Below are 26,110 nucleotides of genomic sequence, written 5' to 3'. Positions count from 1 at the left end.
TAGAAAAAAATGGAAAATGGATAGCTGTGCGAGCCTACGATGGACAACAATATGAACATTTCAAATGATAATAAATAAATTCCAACATACAAATCAGAACTCTGATGTTCACTTCAGAACAATGTATGGTTTAATCAAATTATTGCCATCCCCATAATATAACTGAGACCACTATAAACAGATGGAGAGATGCACTCAGAAATTGACATTCTCCTGCAGTCACCATGACCAAACACGTCCATCTAACTAAAGAATATGTATGCAGTATATGATGCATAACATTATTATGCTACCCTTAATACTAATTGAATTTTTGTAAATATACGACTTACCCTGGCTGCTTCATAAGCTTCTTTCTCTTGTTTCTTGGTTATTTTTTTCTGTTAATGAAATAAACAAAAAAAAGTGGCTAAAACATGACACACTTAATAAAATTATCATAGCCTTAGACATCTTTGTATAACTGAATACAGCTTAATCTACAGTATGGCGGGGGAAAAAACGTAGTGAATAGTGAATAGATATGTATATATAGATAAATAAGTACATAAATACATATATGTAGTACGGCTAAAATTCAATATTTTTTGCGCAATACCGTATTTCTAGTAGATTCAAGCACAGACTGAAACCTCAAAGTTTCCACACACACACACACACACACACACACACACACACACACACACACACACACACACACACACACACACACACACACACACTAAACGTTTTACATGTTTTTTGTTGTTCCTCTGCAAAACCACCTAAAGATGGTTTTGCAGAGGAACGCCTGACTTAATGAGATAGTTACTGTAATCAACAAAAAAAAAATTATTTTAAAAATACTTACACGAGCCTTTTCTACCTCATCCACTGAGCATTCAGGAAACTGTAAAATAAATAAAGTACATTTCAGTTAAATGTACATGTTGCAAGTGAATATTGCAGACACAATGTGTTGAGTATCACATTGGTCGAATTAAGGACGTAAATATTTGTGAATGAGTTTAGATGGGCGATCAATTTCATCGCCCGGTATGAGAGAGTACCACCTTACTTATTAGGGGCAGGGGTTGAAGGGTGCTTTGAATCAAATTAAAGACTTAGGCAATCGTTTTCAGATTGCCTAACTCTTTCAGCAGAGCCATATTGCATAATCAATTACACATTCGTTGATGCGTCATTAGTATCTTAATCCATGATAATTAATAATAGGTTGAAAATTACATACATTTGTTATTTCTATAAACCAGTATTAATAACATTTAAATTTTATAAACATTCAGTTTGAATTGAAGACCTGCACGTTGTATTCCTTCTGAAATGCATGGGAGGGAAGGCTGTTTCACAATACACCATCAATAGAAATGAAGGAGGAAGAGAAACTCGTTCTATGAGTAGACAGTTTGATTGGTGAAGGGATGTTTGGTGGCAGCTGCATGTATTTCAATGGATTTGGTAGAAAGTGAAGGAATTACTGAGGATAGTTCTGATGAACATTTGACATGCAAATATTTATAGAAAATGCACGCAGTAGATACTAGACGCCGGTTCGAGAATGGTTGGAGTGATTTGGTAAGAGATGAGTCGATAATTAGTCTGACTGCTCCCTTTTGTATTGCTTGGAGTATTTTTAGGGAGTTCTTAGGGAGAACCTCCCTAGATGTGAGAGCAGTACTCGAAGGATGGCCGGATTTGTATAGGTTAATAGCTGTTCTTCCGGGGTCAAGTAAACGTTTGTACTCGCGAAGTGCTACTATTGCATTTTCCCCAATTCCTATTGAAACACTTCAAGCAAGGCACGCACAGTCAAAGATCGATTATGCAAGTCTAATGAGTGTAGAGTCAATCTCGTCGCTGAGTTTGTATCGCCTTAGGGCTCACGTGGTATTGAAAATTCAGTATATTTTCCCGCACACCGTCATAATTCTCAATTCGGTCATTTTTTAACTATTTTTTATTACTGGCTGAAGAGATTTTAGAAAAATCTCTTCGACGCACCACGACATGTCAGCTTGCATGTCAGCTTACCTGTGCTTGAATGGAGCCGACTAACTGGGTTCCATTCAAGCACAGGTAAGCGGATATCTCGACAAACTGTGGCAAGACGTCTCTGTGACAAATAGACCTATACGCCCGATAGTTAGTCTGCATCGCTTTATCCACAGCTCATTGTAGAGCACGTTTTCAGTAGTGTTGTATCCATAAAAATTGGACAAGACACCAATGGGCTAATGTACTCTTTACCGATAGGAGCCAGTTTAGTCTTTCCGCCGATTCTAGATGACACTTGATCCGGAGTGAAAGTGGTGCTGCTTACCATCGTGAGAATGCCCTTGAAAAGGATGGAGATGGGGCTAGAGTCATGGTGTAGTGAGGCATTATGCTTAATGGACGCGCCGAACTACAGGTGCTAGAAAAAGCGACTGACTGGAGAACGATATTGCAACGAAGTTCTTCAACGTCATTTCGATTGTTCCGTCGTGCTATAGTCGAAGAATTCATTTTTATGGATGAGTGCCACACCACACCACATCGTACACTAGAAGTGGAGATACTTCTGTAGACCGAAGATATTAATCGAATCGCGTGACCAGCCCGCTCCCGAGATATCAACCTCATAAAACATGTTTGGGAAGAAACACTAGAGAGAGAGAGAGAGAGAGAGAGAGAGAGAGAAGCATTACTCTAAATTCCCCTCCAGAAAAAAAAAAAGCAAGGTGTCTTTATCCTTGCTCTGAATCTGAAAGAGAAGTGAGCCACTTTGCCTCGAGACCTCCTGAATCGCTTGGTGCTAAGCAATGGTACGAGATGGCGAGAGCTGTATTGCAGTTCAAGGTGGACATATTCCATACTTATATCTCTCCACACACTTTTCAGTAAGCATAATTCCTTAACTACGTCCTTAGGCAATTTGTAACTTTTGCCAAAAACGTATTGCAACTTAATTCATACGAAATTTATAACACGTGTTTTGTGTAATATAATCCATGAGTATGCTGGCAATAAATTTACGTCCACATTTCGTTGTAGGCATGAAAATTTGAAAGTTTTAACTTCAACTGAAAAGTTCTACGAATGTTCCTGGTGTCATTGAGGGGATCTAATCTACATCTTTTTTTGAACAAACAAAAAATCCATGATTCAAGGACCGAAGCTACGAATTTTTCGCAGTCATTGTTCAGCGCATTCACAGATTTCTTAAAGTCTAGCAAAGAATGATCCTCTCTGTTAAAGATAACAGAGAGGACCATTCTGAAAAACTGAAAAAACTGAAACTGATACAGTTTCAGTTTTTGCAACACAACAGCTGTCTTTGTTGTGTTGCAAAAACTGAGTTGGTTGGCTAAAATATTACCTAAAGAAAACATTGCCTTTAGCGGACTAATAATACTGTAGATTATTTATTCATTTACTTCTCGAGCATTTAATCTAGTAAACATTTTTACTTCATTAAATGTCTTAATAGCTGCTGTAAAATTAAAAAAAATAAATAAATCTAAATGATATAATCACGTAATCACAAGAAAGATATTTATTTAACCAAATATTTCGGTCTGGAAATAGCAGACCATCGTCGGTGGTATTACAAGAACAGTTTAAAAAAAATATACAAGCTAGAATACTAGAATACTTATTCTAGCTTGTATATTTTTTAAACTGTTCTTGTAATACCACCGACGATGGTCTGCTATTTCCAGACCGAAATATTTGGTTAAATAAATATCTTTCTTGTGATTACGTGATTATATCATTCAGTCTTATGTCGCAAGTATCCTTAAAACAACAAATAAATAAATCTAGAAATTTTAGACAAGCAAAAAGTTGATTTCTGTTTATAATAAGCAGCGCTTCGCTGCTTTATAAGCAATTTTTTTTTTGTTTTTAAATCAGTTAATAATGATATGTGTTATAATTACCTTGCTTCTCTTCTTTTGTTTGCAGTATTCATTTGGAAGTTTTTTCAAATCATCGCCGACGTTAGGATGAAATTTCGTTGCACAGTTCTTTATTACTTTTAATATCTGTGAAGACAAATATTCTTTTATTTCTCAAGTAAAGTTTGGAAAATTCAAGAAAACTTTAGAAATAAAAATTATTCGGATATATTTTGTTTTGTTGATAATGAAATCTTTTGATTTCTTGATGCGAGAGATCGTTTTACCGACATGAAGTATTCTATGTTCTGTCAACTATTTAGATTATATGTTGGAGAATGCCACGCATCTATAATTGAAGGTAATGGGATAGCCTCTTTACGGATTTTGGATGCTCAAGGATTCGTGAGACAAAGGAATATGTGTTTCGATGTCGGTAAAACAATTTCTCACATCAAGAACTCAAAAGATTTTATTAACAACGTAAACGATACGATTTTGGGTCCTGCAACTACATTATGAAGTTTTAGACATACATAATAAGTCTTATCATCAATGTGCTCAGAAAACAAATGTTATTCTTACTAGAAGAATTCCGTCCACCAAACCATCACTGTTTTCACACGATGTCTTTAGGCAACAAAATCTTCCAGGTAGAAGATAATTAGTATAAGCAAAAGCGTGTAGTCATTGGTTTATCAATTTCACCTTCACCTAGTAATGTGTATATTGAATATATTGAAAAGATGAACCAGTGAATTACAAATATCGCTAAATTATTGTCGATAATAGTTTCCGCGCCTGACTAGGCTCCAAAGAAATACTCCATATTTTCAACAATTTTTTGAACAGCATAAATTCAAAAATTTAGTTTTACAGTAGGAATTGAAGAAAACGGACAACTTTTATTCTTTGATGTGTTTGTCTCATTCATCGAACGAAACAGATTCACATTTTCAGAATACAGGAAAAAACAATTCAGTATTGGTCGATATTGACATTCTACTTCTCAACATTGTCCTGTTCGGCAGATATTATATTACAAAAATCCAACTAATATACCAATGACAACCATAAATAAAGTAAAATGACTCAAATGAATTAAATAAACAAAAACATAAGTCTGATTACACGAGAAACTATTCCATTTCCTAAAGATGTATTTTTCTTAAATGAATTACTAGTAGTAATTCATTTAAGAAATGAATTAATAGTAGGTGCATGTAGAAAAAAATATTATACAAAAATAATTTCAAATTTGTTGTTAATGATAAAAATATTATTATTAATTAATTATTATTTTATAGCCAAATAATTAAATTTGAAAGAAAAAGTTTGAAAATTATTAGAACGCAATTTTTGTATCTCAGTTGCTTCCGTATTGCAATACTTGGAAAACATCTGCCCCAATGCTCATATACGAGGGTGGTCTGAAATGTTCTCGGCCTAACAATGAAAAAAAGAACTTATAATTTCAAAGTTATTTTTAGTTTTCAGCATAATCTCCCTTAAGACTAATACATTTATTCCAGAGATGCTCCAGCGCCATTATCCCGTTCCTGTAGTGGTTCTCAGTAAGATCTGCAAAATACTCCTCTACAGCTGCAATCATCTCTTGATTCGAAGAAAAACGCATTAGTTTTAGTTTTAGTTTTAGTATTAGTTTTGGGAAGAGACAGAAGTCAGAGGGAGCCAAATCTGGGGAATAGGGTGGATATTCGAACAATTCATAATACAGATCCCTTAATTTTCCCATTGCCTAAACACCTTTGTGAGCAGGTACATTGTCCTGATAAAAGATGATTTTTTTTCTTCTGCAAACCAGGTATTTTCTCACGAATGTTTTCGTCCAGTCTGGTTAAAAGATCGGAATAATATTCCCCTGTTATTGCTTTACCCTTTTCAAGATAATCAACTAAAAAAATGCCTTTAGCATCCCAAAACACTGATGCCATGACCTTTCCTGCTGATAGAACCGGCTTTATCTTCTTTGGAGCTGAACAACCGGTTTCTGTCCACTTTTTTGATTGCTGCTTGGATTCTGATGTGTAATGGTGAATCCAAGTCCATCCATAGAAATAAATCGACGCATAAAATCAGTGTTATTCTTGTTAAAACGCTCCAAGCACTGTTCAGAGATTTTCATGCGATTGAGTTTTTGATCTGCTGTGAGCAAGCGCGACACTTATCTCGCGCAAAGCTTTTTCATATTCAATTTTTTATGTAAAATATATCCTACACGTTCTTTTGAAATGCCTATAGTCTCAGTAATTTCACGCACTTTGACTTGCCGGTCATCCAATATCATATCGTGCATTTGATCGATGATTTGTGGTTGTTACACTTTTTGGACGTCCTTCACGTGGATCATCTTCAAGGTTGGTACGGCCACGTTTAAACTCGGCAGCCCATTTCTTAATTATAGAAAACGAAGGAGAAGACTGCCCATAAACTTTTATGAACTTCGAATGAATTTCTTTTGGCGTTAGACCTTCTTTTACAAAGAATTTTATAACCGCACGATACTCAATTTTATTCATTTCAAGGAATACAGACAACACTTTTGCTTCAGACAGCTGTATAAAACAAATAGACTACTTGATAGACTGACTGAGAATTTCACATGGATGCGTATGACAGATATACCAACTCAGACAAAAAAAAACAATCTTCCGGATAGTGTTACATCTATGGTCGAGGTCGAGAGCACAATCCTCGTATTTGATTTTTATTAGTGCCTTTTGATGATACTTTCGGGAGTGCTCTTTCCTTGTAAGGTTTTTCTGCCTAACTTCTGATGAAAAAACGAAAAATTCAAAACAGTCTGACGATTGTTTTAAATTTTTGTTAAAGGGATGTTAACACACACACACACACACACACACACACACACACACACACACACACACACACACACACACACACACACACACACACACACACACACACACACACACACACACACACACACACACACACACACACACACACACACACACACACACACACACACACACACAATCGGTAATGAAACAGAAAACTTTTCTCAAAACACACCAAAAAAATCGTTATTAGAATAACAAGTGTGTTGGGAAGAAAGAGACACTCGTATTAATTTAAACATGCGTAAGTTATCTTAAAAAGAACTAAGAAAGTGTGAATGTGATGAAATAAACTTTATAACGTGAGGTGAAAATGTCATATGGAATAATAATAGGAAGAAAAAATATATATAGCCTAGAAAAGGCTGATAGTAGAAATGAACTTAGATTAAGGGTAAATAATAAAACAAAATTACTCAGACATATGCGTTTAAATAATCCATCTGCTAGTAAAAACAGAGAGTGTCTTCTCTACCTTCCAAGACACAAATCCCATTCTGTCTGTAACTGCAATTAAAATAGTTTTTGGATATCAGTTGTTTCTAAACACCTTATATTGCAAACTCCGTTTATTTTATTTTTATTTTTTCTACTCTTTGAGTATCGAAGGTGGCATATGTGAATATGTACGATCTGAAGTATTATGTCAGATACTTCCCTACTTTTACGTTTATCTCTATTTGATCTTCTTTTGCTAAAAAATCTCTCATGATTTTGCTTCAGTACAACTTCCCTAAGAATGAAGTCATCATTCTTGGAAATATTAATGTTGAAAACTTCAACTGAATTTCTTTTTTCAAATGCAGTAACTGAACAGAGAGAGATAGAGAGAAGGAACTTTTCCTTCTATTACTGTTCTGAGAAGTCCCCCTCCATCCTTTCAATGTGTCCAAAAGATTTTAACTTTCTTCTGTCAATATCCTTAAGGAGCCTTAAAGTTCTACTAATCTTTTCTAACACCCATTCATTTGTACGCCTTTCAGTATATGCTATCCTCAACAGCCTTCTGTAACACCACATCTCAAAAGCAGATATCCGTTTCTTATCTGACTTCTTTGGGTTCCAGGTCTCACATCCATAAGTGCTGTTGGAAAAACTTCATTCAAAATCCTCAACTTTGTTCCCATGGAGATAGATCCATCCTTCCAGATTTTAGACAGGTCTCTGACTGTTGTTTTAGCCATTCATAACCTTTTTCTGACGTCTTCTGAACAGCAATTCTTCACATTAATAATGGATCCCAGGCACTCAAACTTGCTGACTTCCTCAATTCTTTCTCCGCTAAGGTACACTTGTTTCTCAAGAGCTTCTCTGTTTCTTTTTCCTTTGAGAAGCATAATCTTTGTCTTGCTAGGATTGCGTTGAAGTCCTCTGTTATTACTGATCTTGTTAACTTTTTCAAGAATTAGTCCTAGTTCTTCCATGTCATTAAAGGAGTACTGTATCATCAGCATACCTCAGATTACTGATCAATCTACCTCCTATCTTAATTCCTGTCCTGAGCGCATCCAATGCTTCACGCAAGATGTCCTCCACATATATACTAAACAAGCCAGGAGAAAGTAAACATCCTTGCCTAACTCCTTTTCCACTTGAAGCCAGTCAGTCAACCCAACACCTGTTCTTACCATGACTTCTTGCTCCTTATACAAGTTAGCTATCAACCTGATGGTGTGTTGAGGAAAACCCATTTTTTTCATTACGCCCCACAGTTTCACATGCTCAACAGTCAAAAGCTTTAGAGTAGTATAAGAAATGTATTACCAGAGGGAGTCTGAATTCTTTATATTTTTCTATGATCTGTCTAAGGCAAAGGATCTGATTTCTGGTGCCGTTACCTTTCGTAAAACCTGCTTGTTCCTCGGGCATCTCTGCCTCAAGTTTGGCCTCAATCCTATTTAGCATGATCTTCAATAAAATTTTGCTTACATGAGATATCAAACTAATAGTTCTCTAATTCTTGAACGCCTTCATATCACCTTTCTTATGTAGTAGTATGAAAACCGACTGCTTCCAGTCTCTAGGCCATGATCCTGTCTCCCATATCCTTTTAATCAATCTATGAAACACTCTTATCCCTCAGTTCCCCGTGGCCTTAATTAACTCTACTGGGATTTCATCTGCACCTGGGGCCTTATTGCTGTTAAGCTGCTCAACTGCTCTTTCAACTTCATGCCTAAGTGGAGGAGATTCCAAAACGAAATTTTCCTGGTGAGAAGACTCCACATTTTCTTTATCCACTCTGCTGTACAGTTCCTCACAGTATTCTTTCCATCTGTTTTTGATTCCCAACTCTTCTGTTAGTGATGATCCATTCCTGTCTTTTGATGCCATTCAATTTAGACTTAAACTTGTGCTTTAAGTCACAAACTAAATAAAACATCCTTTTATAATTGTGCCTTCTCATTTGGAACTCTATCTCTTTACATTTATTAGTATAGAACTTTTCCTTGTCCTGCTTGGTGGCTCTTCTGACTTCTCTATGTTATCTCTTGTATTCTTCAGTCCCTGTCTCTTTGTTTTTCCAACCGCCATGTTTTGATTAGTTCCCATATGGGTCTCTTGATCTTCTTATTGGACCGAGATACTTCTTCACTGTATCCTGTGTTATCACCTTGACTCCTTCCCAAAGAATTTCTGGTGAGTTCTGTTCACTCGTCTCCAAAACATCATCCAACTGAGTTAATGTTTTTTCTGTGAATCCACTGGGAATTACTCTAAACATCCAATCTAGTGGGATGTGCCTGACCTGGAAGTTTTCAGAGTCTTCATCCTACTTTTGCTCTTACTAGCTTATGGTCTGTACCACAATCTGCTCCAGGACAAGTATGTACATCAGAGATGCTTGTTTTCCACCGCTGGAAAGCCAGGATGTAATCAATCTGGTGCCTTAACCTATCAATGTTAGATGTCCAAGTATAGGTCCGTCGTGGATATTTCTGGAAGGAGGTATTGGTAATAACTGATCTGTTAGCACGGGCAAATTTCAACATTCTTTCATCACGGGTGTTACGTTCACCCAAACCAACCATGCCTCACTCCCGCCTAACTCTCATACTCTTTCCCACTTTTGCATTTAAGTCCCACTAATATGTAAAGTATGTCTCTCCTTGGTAGGCAGTCCAAAAGAGTTTGTAAGTTTTCATAGAATTCTTCACTCTCTTATTCAGGCCTATTTGTGGGGGTGCATAAACTACCACAACTGATACATTAGTAGGCTAAGCCTTAAGTCTAATAGAAAGTGTCCTATCGTTAATGGGGTTATAACCAAAAAGGCTTCTTGCCTGAGCTTTCTTCAGTATCACTGCTACGCATGATGCTTTGAGTCACCACCTGAGTAAATAACTAGCTCACCATCTTGTCTTTTGAAGTGACCGTCTCCATTCCATCTGGTCTCTGTGATTCCCAGGATGTCAATTTTATACCCATCCATCTCTTTACAGACAATCTCAAGAGTACCCATCTGTAGACCCCGGACATTCCATGTGCCTATGTAAAATTCCTTTCTTAGATTAATCTTATACCTTCTGTGATGCTTATTCACAGTATCACTGACTTTTGATGGAGACTCTGATATACTTCTCGAACAGGACCCTCTGCCTAAGCCCTGAACGCGTTTTTCTGCATGCAGCATGGGATGCGTTATAAGGCACAACGATATTAACATTTTGGAGTGAAGTCACTGCAAGAAGAAAGTGGTAGGGTTGCAGAGGCTCTTTCCACATAAGATGAAATAGCAAAATAAGAAAGATTGACCCCTAGCCCTCGATTACTCTAATAGCATTGGGGGAAAGGAGTAAGAAGAAAAGAAAGAAGGAAAGAAACAAGGGGAGGAACCAGTCTACAGATAATATAACAGACGTATATTACATGAAGTAAGGGATGGTCCAGCATCAGGTATCTCGGGTTTGCCATGCCCGTACTCACTAAAGTGAGCCCGTGAGGCCAAAAAAAGTGCCCAATACATAAAAATATTGGAGAAAATAGTGGTCCCACAGATCCAGAAATACAAAGAACTCGTCTTCTTTGTATTTCTCTAGGATCTCTCTCTCTCTCTCTCTCTCTCTCTCTCCATGCAAAACTTCAAACAAAGTGAAAGAATTCCTCAAAAAATCACAACATCCGATTGCTTCAGTGGCCAGGTAACTCTCCCGACATTAATCCAATAGAAAATTTGTCGGCATAGCAAAAAAGAAAGAGATAACTAAAAGAAATAGAAAGAGATAAAGGAAGAAGTTATCTGAAGAATAGAAATACCTAATACTGAATCTATTTAGACTTCTCTTCAAAATGAGGTTTAAAATCTTAAGTCTTACCTGGCTCTTATGTAAGTCTCATATATATATATATATATATATATATATATATATATATATATATATATATATATATATATATATATATATATATATATATATATATATATATATATATATATATATATATATGTCGACTGATGAAGTCGATCCCGACGAAACATGTTGCGTATCAAATAAATCTCAATTTGTTATAATTCTCGGATTTTTAGTCAGTTTATATAAAAAATGAATATATATATATATATATTCATTTCGTCTTACATTATATTTATATATTTATTTCGTCTTACATCATAAAAGATATTCTTCAGAAATCACTCACATTTACAGGATAAGACTCGATCCATTTTATAGTTTCATCTTTGAATCTATCTGGCAGTAAAAGAGAATAATTAACACTTAGATTATCAAACAGTTAAAATTAATATTACTTGTTCATATTATTCTTCATACATAACAATGTCACATATCAATGAACAGTAATTAAACAACAAAGTTGAAATGAACAGTTATCTCTAATGTCTTAACAGAATGAATACAGAATGAATACAAGTCTGCAGAATGAATACAGAATGAATACAAGTCTGCAGAATGAATACAAATTTAGAAATTTTTGAAACATTTTAAAAGAAAAAAAATAGTTATATGTGTTATCTCTCTATCTCTCTTTCTTTCTTTGTAATATATTCAATTTTAAGGCATGAAAGTAATAACAAAGTCAGATGTAAGAAGAAGCTATCTGAAGAATAGAAATACCTAATACTGAATCTATTTAGACTTCTCTTCAAAATGAGGTTTAAAATCTTAAGTCTTACCTGGCTCTTATGTAAGTCTCATTAGCATCTATTAATGCCCTGAATTAGTTAGTGATACAATTAATCATACATACACACAATATACTCTTGTTGTGTGGTTAAACACACGACACTACACATCGCTAAAATTAAAATAAATAAATAAATAAAAAAAACTGCTGGTGTTTACAAATTAATTGACAAGACATATCATTAAAACTCGTTTGTTTTATAATATTTTAAATGCATTTAAAATTATTAAATATTTAAGAGTTTCATTAGTTTTATAATTTTATTAAATATAAAATGTTTGTGTTTAAAGTGGTTCTCATCCTTGCTCCACATCCAAAAAAAAAGCAATAGCATTTGCATTTTGCTCTGTTCTTCACCACACACAATCATATCTAGTTCCTTTTATTTGTTTATTTATTGTCTTTTTTCAAAAAATGTCATTTTGAACAGATTATATGTTTTGTATTCTTTAGATATATTTATGTTAGTGAACCCTTCGATTTTGTCGACGTCCAAGAAGAGAAAAGGATAATAATGGACTATAATAGAATATATTTATTTACTGTACAATAATGTATAAATTGTAATAAGTATAAATATGCATCACAGAAAGAAAAAGTGGCTCGTATAACTCGATTTTGAAAAACTGTAACTTACATAATTTTTAAATAATGCTATAGAATCAGTAACGTCATGCAAAATACAAAAGATAATTATATATTAATTGATATTTCTTCGGCATATATCAGTTAATAAAATTTAGAAAAATATAATGTTTCTGAATCTACCTTCTTTCTATCACTGTGATCGATCGTTATAGCTGTTTGGTAAATGTTGGATTTAACATAATTACTTGACAAAACATACGAAACATAACTTAAATATTTTTATTCAAAAAATGATCTATAAACGAGTGATGTTATTGCACTTAGCTCTAAATTGAAAAAAAAAAAACGTGTACACAGTCACTAACATTGACTAAAATCCTAATATGATAAAATAGGCAAACCACGCAAACAACACAAGAAATTAATAAATAAAAATGCATTTGTGAGGTTTATAATAGGAAACAATTGTAAGAGGTGGTTTAGTAATGTCCCACGATGAATCCTGAGACTACATGAATATATTAAATAATAAGAATAATAATCATTTTTAATATTTATTATCTTTTAAAGAAACTGCATGTACACAAAAGTAGATAAACAAAAATCAAGACTATAATACAAACGTTTGTTACAATAAGTAGAATTGATATATGTAAACGAATAATAATGAGTTTTTTTTTAATAACAATAATAATCTTATTGGTCTTCAAAAATAATTACACTTTTTGTAACACCACGATACCAAAGTTTCATTGCTAAGTCCAATTTTTTTTAACATTTTATTATTTCTCAGATAAATTGGATGCATTATATGAAGATAATTATGCATAACAAATACTTTCTCGTACATAAAGTTTTTTTAATAATAATAATAACAATAACTGTTTACAACGGATATTATTATAATATTCATAATGATGATTATTACAGATGTTTCTTTGCAATTTTGCGCTCTATATATACAATATCAATGGATATAATCACTCTATATTGCATACTTTTGTTACAGTTATTACATACATTTGATTGCATATGATACATTACTTACATTTGTTTACATATGATACTTACATTACATACATTTGTTTACATAGAATACATACATACATATATCGGTTTACATGTGATACGTACATTACATGCATTTGGTTACATATGATACATAATTTTTTTTTGTCTTGGATGAGAACTAATTTCTCTGCTTTCATCCTCGAAGCTTATATGTAAGCTTATCTGAGAATGACACCAGTTGGTTATTATTTATTTTTTTTTTTTTGCTGTGTTGGGAAGCTACGAAATCTATGATTGAGAAATTCGCGCACCCGCGCCCGCACACGCACACGTACACACACACGCACGCACGCACGCACGCACACGCACGCACGCACGCACGCACGCACGCACGCACACGCACACACACACACACACACACACACACACACACGCACACGCACACGCACGCACACACACACACACACACACACACACACACACACACACACACACACACACACACACACACACACACACACACACACACACACACACACACACACACACACACTTGGAATGTATTGATGCGTCACTGTGTTTCATTATATTGTGTTTCATTAAGTTTGTATGGTATTTTGAGTGTGTTTCTTGTTCATAGTACGTCCTAAGAGCTCTTTCAGGCTATTGTAGTTTGTAAGGTTTCTGTATTCAAAAGGTAATTTGTTTATCATGTCTGGGATGTAGAAGTTTCGCGTAGCCTTTCCGTAGTGATTATTGTATTTATATGTGATATAATTAGTTGTCTGAGGTCTTGTTATACGGTATGTATTTCTGACTGTCCTGTAATTGGCATCGAAATAATGTTTTAGCAAAGCTGCATAGTGACATAAATGTATTGCTGTCAGTATTTTGTGATAACATACAATTCTGACATTGCAATGGTATACAATTCTGACATGGCAATGTACAAAAAAAAACAATAAGGTCGTTATTTTCTCTTTGTTCCCAAAAGATCAGTTTTATCATTTTGTACTGTAGCGACATTAATCTATTTAATTTGTAGGGTGCACAGAAAGCATACGTTGTTATAGCGTATCTTAGTATATTTTGGCATAGTGCTTTGTATATTAGTGTTTTTAGGCGTATGGGAACTATGTCTTGTAACCTGTAGAGTTTGCCATTTATTGTTCGGAGTTTGTTGTGTAGATGGTTTATGTGGCTATTCCAGTTCATATCTGCATCGAAGTAAATTCCAAGGTATCGTATTGTTTCAACCTGAGTGACTGTAGTGGTTTTGCTGTTCTGTGTGTTTTTTATGTTGGAAAGTGGATGTTGGATGGTTATATATTTGTTATCAACTGGTCGAGTCAGTGGATTTCTGAATATCAATAATTTTGTGTTTTCTGAGTTTAGGTGTATGGAGTTTTTCGTGAGCCAGTCTATGATCAGATTTATGTCATGTTGCATATTTGTTTGGGCTATGCTTGCGTTATTATGGATGGATATTATTGTTGTATCGTCTGCGTATTGGAATATCTTACCTTTGAGTGGTAGCTGATTAATATCGTGCGTGTAAACGTTGAATAGAGTTGGGGAGAGTACAGCTCCCTGTGGTACTCCACAGGTTACTGGTATCTATCTTCTTCGGTGAGTTAACTGGTATCATACGGAGGTAGGGGTTTTTTCCTCTGGGTTTTTCGTCTCTCAGAACAGGCAAACCAGTCCCGTGAACACACGTATCTACAGACAGAGGACAAATCGTAATAGGCCATGCCTAATATGAACGTAGCAGGCCACTAGGCCTGAGTATAAGGAGGATTATTATTACCATAATTAAAGAATAGTTATTTAATCTTCATAATTCATACGTGCTATTACAATTTATACACTGCACATATGTGTAAACATATTTCTAGTCATAATGCTATAAAAAATCATCTTTATCATCATCTCGCAAACATTATATGTTTTATATACAGTTGAGAGCTGCTGTATTATAGCTGTTAGATTTTTTTCCTCACTACAGGGGTTTAGTGTCTCAGTGTATTCAATTTTTTATAAATATACATTTCACAGAAAGATTATTATTATCATTCAAGATATTTACAGTTATACGGATAACAAATATGGAATCTTTTCGAAGATTTCAGTGTTCAGTGCTAAGTGAATAATAGCAATATTGATAACAACATGCTAAAAAAACATGATAATTTTAATTATGAAGATTAGTTGATTAAGCCTTGCTGAGGCATGCCTAATCCCACTGACTTGGAAGCTAGGATTAGCTTTTATGAAGAGAGTGGGATTCATATATGCAATTTATGTTGTGCGGTACTTTTTATGAATGGAATGTAGGCGTTGAAATCTGCTTTAGTGATGAAGTGAAAATAGATGTGAGTGCTATGTTAATTGTGTTGGTGTAGCTTCGACAGTTAGTGTTTTGATGTTCTGTAATTGGCTATGTGTTTTAATGTTTGTAGGTTCTTGAGTAGCGTGGGTATGAGATGTGATCCATTGCAGAATATTGTTGAAGGGTATAGGGGTGTAAAGATTTGTGGTGGGTTGAGTTATGTGATATGTGTCTCTCTCTCTTGTTACGATAGGTGTTGTTGAAGTAATTCCTTAGTAACATTATATGGTGTTTCAGATTTTTAATTCTCAGGATTTTGTGTACCGCCATAAACGGTTCAGTTATTGGCTTTGTATGTGAGACCTCCAAATCAATGTTGAAATAATTTTCCTATGTAATAATTCTAATATTTGCTGAGATGGCTATTTGATGTGTTTGCATAGACTAGTGATTCTCAAATACCATGATATACAATATATGAGCTTTTTTACGTTAGATGGAATCATGTCTTTTACTTGGAAGAGTTTGCTGCAATAATGCGGAGTTTAGTACGTACATATTCTATATGTTCTTTTCATTTAAGGTGGCAGTCTATGTAAAGGCCAAGGTATTTCGCATGTGTTACCAGTGTGATTTCGGGACAGTGGCAGCTATTTTTATTGTTAATGCAGTGACGTGTGTGATAGTGTAGTGCGAGTGGTGCCGGGTGCATGATTCTTGGGTTATGTATAATTAACATCTGCGCTTTGGTGTTGTTCATTATAATTGAATTTTGGTAGAAGTAAAGCTATGATTTCAACGCATATAAAACTTTCCAAAAATATTTAGAATTTTTTAAATATGTTTCGCACACCGTTCTTTTCTTTCGTTTTTATTTGAGTGAAAGGCTAAAGAATAAATTAAAGGCAAATCAGTTTCCTATATTGTCGTTTATTAAAATAGTAGGTACATATTTATTGATATTTGGAGTTCATGTTCTGTCTACATACAAGAATCTTAAGATTAACACATTCATTATACGGGAAAAATAGATTAAACAAATTAATAAACATGATACAAACTCCTCGTATGACATTACTTCCCTTAGGATAATATTGAACAAGTCGACATCTAATTGATTTTTTTTCATATCGCAAACTCAATTGATCGAGTACATGATATCTTCGCTTTTCAACTAACAGGCTGCAAATTATTCGAATCAAACCCTGGCATGTATGCACAGCTATACTGTGAGTATCTTTGGGAATAAATTACTTTTCATTGCCCAGAAAGATAATTTAATCTTTAAAGCATTCACCAATAATATTAATAGATCATCATCATCATCATGTGTCGTCTCCGTTCAGAAAGTTGACTACAGTAATGTGACTCATTGTTGACTAGGCGTAATGATAATGTGGTGATGACCCTATCTCTTCCACATTGTTATAACTATTCATGGCTGTAATCCGTGTGTGTGTGTGTGTGTGTGTGTGTGTGTGTGTGTGTGTGTGTGTGTGTGTGTGTGTGTGTGTGTGTGTGTGTGTGTGTGTGTGTGTGTGTGTGTGTGTGTGTGTGTGTGTGTGTGTGTTCAAGAAGAAGGTTTGCTTGTTCTGAGGGACGAAAAACCCGAGTTCTTCAATGGAAAATCCTCTGCCTCCGTATGAGACCGAGTAACTCACCTTTAGCCGAAACGTTCCTCACGTCATAATCTTAGTAGTCATAATCCTCACGTCATGATCTTAGTTCGATATCCGTCTACGGATATCGAACTAAGATCATTCCGACCAAAAAGCTTCGTCTATACCATAGGTTCCCAAAGTGGGCGGCACTGTCCCCCAGTGGGTGCTGAAGCCTTCTAGGGAAGGGGGGGGGCTATAGTGGGATCAGAAGCATTTGGGGGCGTTCAGGCGATCTAGGGGTCGGTGGCTCTTTATAGAAGAAATTAATAATATATATTTAAAAATTAATTATTTTCGTGATTTTGCGATTAGATAATCATTTAAGATTTAAATATTGCATTTTAATTCATCTTATGCCCGTCTTACACGATCAATTTTTTTTATCAATTTTCTATTTCAATTACTTAATCATTTGAAAATTTACATGTCAGATAGAAATAGATGTTAATTTTCTATGTCAGTGAGAAAATAGAGCATGTATATGTGTGTGTATAATAGGTTATGTTTACAGTAGCAAATATATTCGTTATATTTCATTTCAAAATATATATAAAACCACTTTACTAATTGATTTGTACAAAAATAAACCCAATTTTATATAATTTAATATTACGAGTAAAAATAATAATGGCAACAAAGAAATAAAATCGTAAATTTTAGTTAGCACTAACTTATATTGCTAACTAGAGGGATAAAAACAAAGCAAATATTATTCGAAACTTATTATAATGTTTTCTGTAGTTATGTTTTGTAGGTTTGTTGTTTATATCTTGTGTAATTATTTTATTTATTAATTATTATTTATGATTATTCGGACAATGTTGTGGTCGGACGAACAAAATGCGCTTGCGTGCAAAATAAAAAATGGAACGTATCATACAGGATATTTTAACTTCTAATTTTTATATACTTAAAAAATTATTCATTTTTTGCTATCGTAAAAATTGATCGTGCCATACTGTCTATCCACGCAGCAGACGAGTCTTAACTAGTAGTATGTCGGTCAACTATTACGTAGGCAATTCACTCAATTCAGCTTGTTTTGACAGGAATATGGGTGCTTGCAGTGACTTGTTCAAAGCACGAGTACGATGATATCGCAAACAAGTCAATGCATGCAAGTCGATTCGGGCTAGATTTCAAATCTATAAATACCAGTGGTTTAGGAATAATTTTCATTATTTTTTGTGTGCTTTGCCAACAATCATCAGTCGAAAGTGTGAAAGATAAGCGGAGTCATACAAAGTGTAAATTAAATCTTTTATTTTGTGAATATTTTTGCAAATTTTATTACTTCATTATGTCTGAATATAAGAAGAAATGTCGACAGTACAGTATTGAGTATTTGAAATATGGTTTTATTCATTCTCAAATATTTGAAATATGATTTTATTCAAACTGTTATAATGAGGAGGGGGAGATGTTACAAAATTTATGTCTTGCAAAGTGGGCGGTGGCCCGAAAAAGTTTGGCAACCTATGGTCTATACTGACGAAGGATGAAGGATAGAATATTACAATCTTTCGTGAATGACTTCATATCACACACACACACACACACACACACACACACCGTTTTCACAGCAAAGTATTGCAACAATTCGTAAGTATTTTTTAAAGTTTTCAAATTCTGATGGCATTTTGAATATAGAATTACTAATCATCCAGTGTAGTGTTATTCAATCAAATTAAGTGTCTATAATTAAAATATCCAATGCAATGCAATGCCTGTTGATCAGAAAAAACAGAGATTGCTTTCCAAATAATCTTTCAAAGTTTTATGAAATAAAGGTTTAGAATAGGTAAGTTCGATATACTGTGCTAAAAATGAAAAAAAAAATGAATAAAATATTTTATAAGAACTACTGTATAAGCTTTTGCTATGTAGCCAATATAACAATACCACTTTTGTGTGCTAAACATGCAATAGAAATGTGATGACGTCAAGATGCAACATTGTGAAAGTAAATGTTAAGTATATGTTTTGCTTATCTTATTTTAATTTCTCTGACAGACGATGATCGAATAATGTAGCGGTTTGTTTCTTAATCCATCACTTCATCGTTTTTATTTGTATTTCCACACACTTCATTTCTTTTTGATAAGCAATTTGATCGCTATAAAACTGAAATTTTTACAACGTCACTATACTAATATATTTTTCTTAGACTCCCAGACACAAATCACTGCAAGAATGGCATGTAGACAAAAGAATAAGAAGAAAAAAGAAGGTATCTCCTATAAGAGGTCAGAAGAAAATACGCTATTAACTTCACCCATAATTAACTAGCCTAATAGCCTGAGTTGTTTCACCCGAAATTCCAAACAACCCACCAACTTCCAAAAGCAGTCCTGACTGGAGAGGAGGAGAAGTTTCTACATGATATTCTACACGATATTCATCATACATGCTTTCTACAGGATATTCGAACAAAGGTGTTTACAGACGACGATGATACTGGGCTTAACGGCTGTACAGTGTTATATTATATATCTGTACTAATAATTTTCTAAAATGTTGTTATTTTATTAATAAATTAATAATGCATATTTAAGGTTAAATCTATATTTTCTAAAAATTCTCTTTTTTTAAAAAAATTCAAATAAATATAATAATTAATTTTAATACGCCTTTTATTTTTAATAATACTTAATAATTATAAAATTTTAAACAGTTTCAATTTGTACTTGAGTTATGTGTAGAGAAGGAGAAAAGATGGCGGCTCGCATAGTAGTCTCGCATAATGGTTGTTGTTGCGAACAATGTTTCTTGATTTCAGTGGTGATTAGTGAGTTTTAGATATTGTGAATCTGCTTTGTTTGAGGAATAGAAGGTAAGAATTTAACTTTTGATACAATTTTCTGGCCCTAGCCCGTTCTATTCGCTATCATACCTATCCGAAATATATCTTAATATTTCGTACACAAGAATGGAGAATGTAAACGATATCAAGGACGCCATTCAACACCTAAACAAAGATATGTCGCTTGACATTCTCAAATTCATCCTTAAGAAATTTGATACAGACTATCCTGGTTGCTTGAATCTCTTCACTCAAGTAAATGACACTGAAGATGATGATTTGGACATAGAAGAGGCCATTACACTTCTACCTACAAAGATTCCCCGACAGTTCGATTGTTCTCATGAGGAACAATCTAATAAAAGACGAAGAACATCGGGAGGTGAATTGGAAGATAATGTAACAACTCAACAAAATCAGATCTCCCAAGACAGAAAAGAAAAGGTCCCTCCAGTTATCCTTCGAGATAAAGACAAATGGACCTCAGTCTCAAGATCCCTAGGAGAACATAATATCAATTTTTCCTGGGCAAGAAATACTGAAGAGGGTGTAAAGATCCACCCTACCACTGTCACTGATTATCGCTTGATGACGAAAATGTTTGACAACTCAAAACTGCCCTTCCACACCTTTGCGCTAGCAAGCGAGAAGAACTTAAAGGTAGTTCTAAGAGGAGTGGCTGAAGGCATCACAACTGATGAGATCACAGCTGACCTCATTAATCAAGGACTGACTCCCACCAAAGTCAGTAGAATGTTGAGGTCAGATAAAACACCAATGCCACTGGTGTTGGTCGAAATCTCCAACACACAAAAAAGCATCTATGAAGTAACGGACATCTGTAAACTTAAAATCACTCCTCTAAGGAAGAAGGCATCGGCAGGGCAGTGCTACAGATGCCAGAGGTTCGGGCATGCCCAAAAACTGTGCAGAGCTGCATATGGATGCCTAAAATGCGGTGAGGGTCATCAAACCAACTCCTGCACCAAACCCAGGTCGACACCTGCCTGTTGTGCCAACTGTAGAGGACCACACCCCTCTAATTACAAGGGTTGCCTTTTCCATCCAAAAAACCGTGGATCATTAAGAAGTAACCACCCTCCTCCAAGAAATGACACAATGCACGTCCAAGCAGTTCGCCCTCCAGGTCATATTACCTCACATTCGACAACACAGGAAGGCACTCGACCCTCAACCATGTCCAAATCATATGCGGAAGCGGTAAGAACCCAGACTTCATCACAAGAGCGAACAAGCTCTAATCTCACATCAGCTTTAACCTCGTCACTTGCAACAATGCTGCATGAATTCAGCAAAGCAAGCACCTCACCATCCTCCAGAAAAAGATTCTAGCTAGAAACCCAATCCATATTAACAGCTCTCTATAATGTTTAAAAATTTTAAACCAAATTCTCTCATGATAACAGCATGGAATACCAATGGCTTAACAAACAAAATTCTCGAGCTGCAAGAATTTGCAAAAAGATACAATCCAGACATAATCTTGATCAGTGAATCCCACCTCAGACCATCAAACAATCCAAAACTAAGAGGTTATATTTTATACAGGACAGACAGACTTAACTCTAGTGGAGGCGGAACAGCTATTTTTATCAAAAATTATTTAAGCCACAACTCGCTGACCAACCCCCAAACTCTAAACCTTGAGGTGACGGTGTGGAGGTGCACACAAATAACGCTGGCAAACTCAAAATCTACGCAGCGTACAATCCTCCCAGTATTCCACTATTGACAGCAGACTTAGACTCCATCCTCGGCTCCACGGATTCCATAATTATAGCTGGAGACCTTAACTCCAAACATACGGCCTGGTTCAATTCGTCAATCAACACCAAAGGCCGTACCTTATACAACTACACATTACTCAACTCATCAATAGTAGCTGGACCCACTGAGCCCACCCACTACAGCCCATCAGGAAGTTCTGATGTATTAGACATAGTTATCCTCAGAAACATCAAATATCAATACCAGCTGGAGACAGTAGAAGAGCTTAACTCAGATCATAATCCCATCCTACTCAGGTTAGGACTTCAAGACCAGCTCTCTCCCCATCATTCTTTCATACCATGGGATATGCTCTCTAAGGTTCTTCCAATCCACATCGGTCCTCCCCCTGTCATTCGTAAAAAAGAAGAAATAGATCAAGCTGTAAATAATTTAACTAGGCAAATCAATACAGCAATAGCATCAGTCACTCAAACCACCGTCTTCTACGCTTCTAAGATCCCAGAAGAGATAATGGACCTGATTAGAGCCAAAAACAAGGCCAGAAAGCGATATCACAACACCAGAGCCCCGCAGGACAAAGCAACCTTAAACGCTTTGAACAGACACGTTCGAGAAGCCCTCCAGGTCCACAGGAACTCCAATTGGGAAACCAAACTGAAAGAAATCAACCCAGAAGATAACTCCATGTGGAAGTTTGTAAAATCTCTTCGTACCAAAAGACAACCACTTCCCCCTTTAAAGACCTATCTTGGAGTTGCACACACAGATGAAGAAAAAGCAGAAGCCCTAATTGGCAATCTGGAAAATCAATGCAGCCCATCTTATGCAAACTTAAATATCAATCTTATTTACAAAGTTCATCGTAAAGTTAGAAATGCACTAAGTCAGCCTAAGGATGATTCAGAAACCATCACCCCCACATCTCCAACAGAAATAATAAATATCATTTCCCATCTGAAGAATAAAAAGGCCCCCGGCCCTGACGGCATTACCAATAGAATAATAAAGCTACTCCCACGGAAAGCCATAATTCATCTAGTTAATATTACCAATTCCATTTTAAGATTCCAATACTTTCCCTCTGATTGGAAAATCGCGGACATTATACCTCTGAAAAAACCTGGTAATAACCCACAACTTCCCCAAAGCTACAGGCCCATCAGTCTTCTTTCCTGTCTTGGCAAAGTAACAGAAAAGGTCATCCTATCAAGACTACAATCAGCAGTGGACCAACAGAAAATAATCCCAAATGAGCAATTTGGGTTTCGCAAAGCTTACAACACGGTGCAACAAATTCACCGACTAACAGAACATATCACTCATGGCTTTAACTGGCACCTTCATACTGCTGCTGTATTTTTGGATGTTGCCAAGGCCTTTGATAAGGTTTGGCATCAAGGCCTTATCTTCAAACTAATTGAAAACAATATCCCAATTAAACTAGTGAAACTCATATATTCATATATCAATGAAAGATACATGCAAGTAAAACTCAACGGAATTGTTTCTTCAAGGCGCAAAATCCTGGCGGGAGTACCTCAAGGTTCTCTTCTGGCCCCAATACTTTTTACAACTTACATGGCAGATATTCCTCTCAACCCAAAAACTACTACGGCTCTTTATGCCGACGATACCGCTATTCTAGCTAGATCGCTCAGCCCTCACCTAGCAATCACTCTAAGGAAGTATCAATGAGCTAGCAAACTGGTTCACCAACTGGAGAATTCAAGTAAACCCCCTCAAAAGCTCAGCCATGATGTTTTCAAGAAGAAAGATCTGCAACAAAGAAGACATCCTGCTCTCTGGTCAAAAGATCCCATGGCATTCAGAGACCAAATATCTTGGGGTATTGATGGATAAGAAACTCCTTTTCAACAAACACATCAATCTCGTTTGCTCCAAATCTTCCAAAGTCATAGCTCAGCTCTACCCATTGATCAACCGCAAGAGCAAATTGAACCTACATAATAAACTGCTTCTTTACCGGATGGTAATACGTCCAGTCATTACCTACGCCTCACCAGCATGGAGTCACACTTCAAGATCAAACATTTCAAAATTACAGAGAATCCAAAACAAATGCCTTAGGATGATCCTGGATGCACCGTGGTTCATCAGAAATTCACAAATTCACTGAGAAACCGGCACTCCATACATCTCCTCTCTTCTTCGTGATCTTGTAGAAAAATTCTTCGTGAAGTCAAGTTCACATTCAAACCCACTAATCGTGCAAGCTGTCAATTACAATGAGACTGATTACTACAAACACAAAAGACCGAAGGCTATTCTTCTCTCAACTGATCATAGCTAACACTACTGCCCTCAGAGGGCGAGCTTAATTGCTCACAAATCTCCCATTCCCAAATAACTCTCATTACAGATAAAGGGGAATATGAAAAGCACCTGTGCTTCACCCATCCTGTCAGTAACATCAATGGTCAATTTGTACTTTTAGTTATAGAGAATAGGCGAGCTGCAGCCAATGAAGTTTTAACTGAGGCTCGGCTATTGCCGTTACCCAGCCATGAATAGCTCCATAACATCCCATTCACACAGATTTTCTTCAATCAGATGAAGGGATAAAGAGTCAAGGGCTCAGTCCATCTCCCCCCAAAAAATTTGTGCTTTTCACGCAACAGCTGTATGAAGATGCCTATAAGCAGGAAACGTTGCTCTCGAGACCAAAGGAATTTTTTCAACCCATCAATAAAGCATGCTACTGATCTTATCTAAAAGTAGAAATTAAAACTGTAATCTAATAAATGAAATTTAATTAAAACATTCATGAAATGTTTTAATTATATTTCATTGTTTTTAATTTAATATATAATATATGTTAGTTTGTTTTTACCGAATAGAAATCATAACGTCATAAATCCAAGTAACATAAAGTGATTATTCCTTAAAATTACATCACATTTTTTAAATTTAATTTATTACAAAAATGAAGCATATTCTCATCATCACAAAAGTAAATCATTTTAATAAGCATTTATAAAATTAACCTCGGAGATTTACTGTCTTTGAAACGTATATATTTCCTTCTCATATTGATATAATAAAGCATAAAAACAAAACAACACAGTCATTAAGACGTTAATTCAATTATGACACGAATAATTCTTGGAGCAGAATCTTAGATGTGTAATGGGATGCCTTACTAAGAAAGACATACTGCCGTGTTTTCTCGAAATGAAGAGAGGAAATATACCTAGCAACTAGCTTAATGGTGTTATTTTATTTACAGCGGATGAATTTCACCAGAAAGAGTCGTGATTTAGAACAAACGGTAGGTAGTTGAGTAATATGATTCTTCGTACAAAGGAAAGACCCGTACCTATGTGTTTCTCACTCTGTCTCGTCTCCATAATCGAGACTGTTTATGATTATGATGGAAATCCTAAACTTAATAAATAATCATGATAATTAAGCCAGAAACAATTGAAATATATAACAATGCATAATATTTCATTTTCGCTATGTTCACAAATAAAGATATATTATATATCTTTAAATACAGCTTTATCATTTCTACACTCGGCGATTAGAATTCTGGCTTACACACAGAAGTACACCAGACAGTCCCTTAATTAGCACAGATTTCACGGAAGAGGACTTTGCTCCCAGGTCTGTTTTATTAACGTAATCATATACATTCTCAATAGTTCCGAAGTAGTTCAGAAGCATTATTGTCCATGAAACAACCGTCACCTACTGGATAAAAACTGAACATTGCAGGATGGACTTGATCGGCAACAATGTTCAGATATTCCTTGAAGGACACTCGATCTTCCAGCAATATCAGGGGCACCCGTTCCGTGCCAACAGAGTATGCACCACACCACCTCCAAAACTTTGAGTTGTGTTTACAAGACAAACTGAGTTCACTGCTTCATGAGGCTCTCGCAACTCTCAGCCTACCTTCGGTACAGAACAAGGTGTACCGTAACTCGTCGGATCACATGACTTTTTTTCCAGGGTCCAGTCTCGGTGTTCCTGACACCACTGTAGACGAACTTTCTGGTTCTTCACAGAAATCAGTGATTTCTGCATCATGC

General features: G+C 35.4%; 1 protein-coding gene across 2 annotated transcripts in view; it reads right to left on the bottom strand.

Moving 5' to 3' along the window:
* The window catches only part of LOC150106618 (uncharacterized), a 51,678-nt gene that overhangs the window by 1,627 nt on the left and 23,941 nt on the right, over window positions 1–26,110 (bottom strand). For both annotated transcript variants that reach the window (XM_090393229.1, XM_090393230.1), the window contains exons 2-5: window positions 11,402–11,451; window positions 3,921–4,025; window positions 851–889; window positions 333–380 (exon numbers count right to left, since the gene is read on the bottom strand). In XM_090393229.1, coding sequence (XP_090249355.1) covers window positions 333–380; window positions 851–889; window positions 3,921–4,025; window positions 11,402–11,451 — 242 coding nt within the window. The remainder of the gene's footprint in view (window positions 1–332; window positions 381–850; window positions 890–3,920; window positions 4,026–11,401; window positions 11,452–26,110) is intronic.

Source organism: Typopeltis vanoorti, chromosome 5 (genome assembly GCF_054136105.1).
Source record: "Typopeltis vanoorti isolate ZY-2024b chromosome 5, IOZ_Tvanoo_1.0, whole genome shotgun sequence".
Lineage (NCBI taxonomy): Eukaryota > Metazoa > Arthropoda > Arachnida > Uropygi > Thelyphonidae > Typopeltis > Typopeltis vanoorti.
The sequence above is the reverse complement of the archived record's forward strand: the minus strand, read 5'-3'. Positions and strand labels throughout refer to the sequence as shown.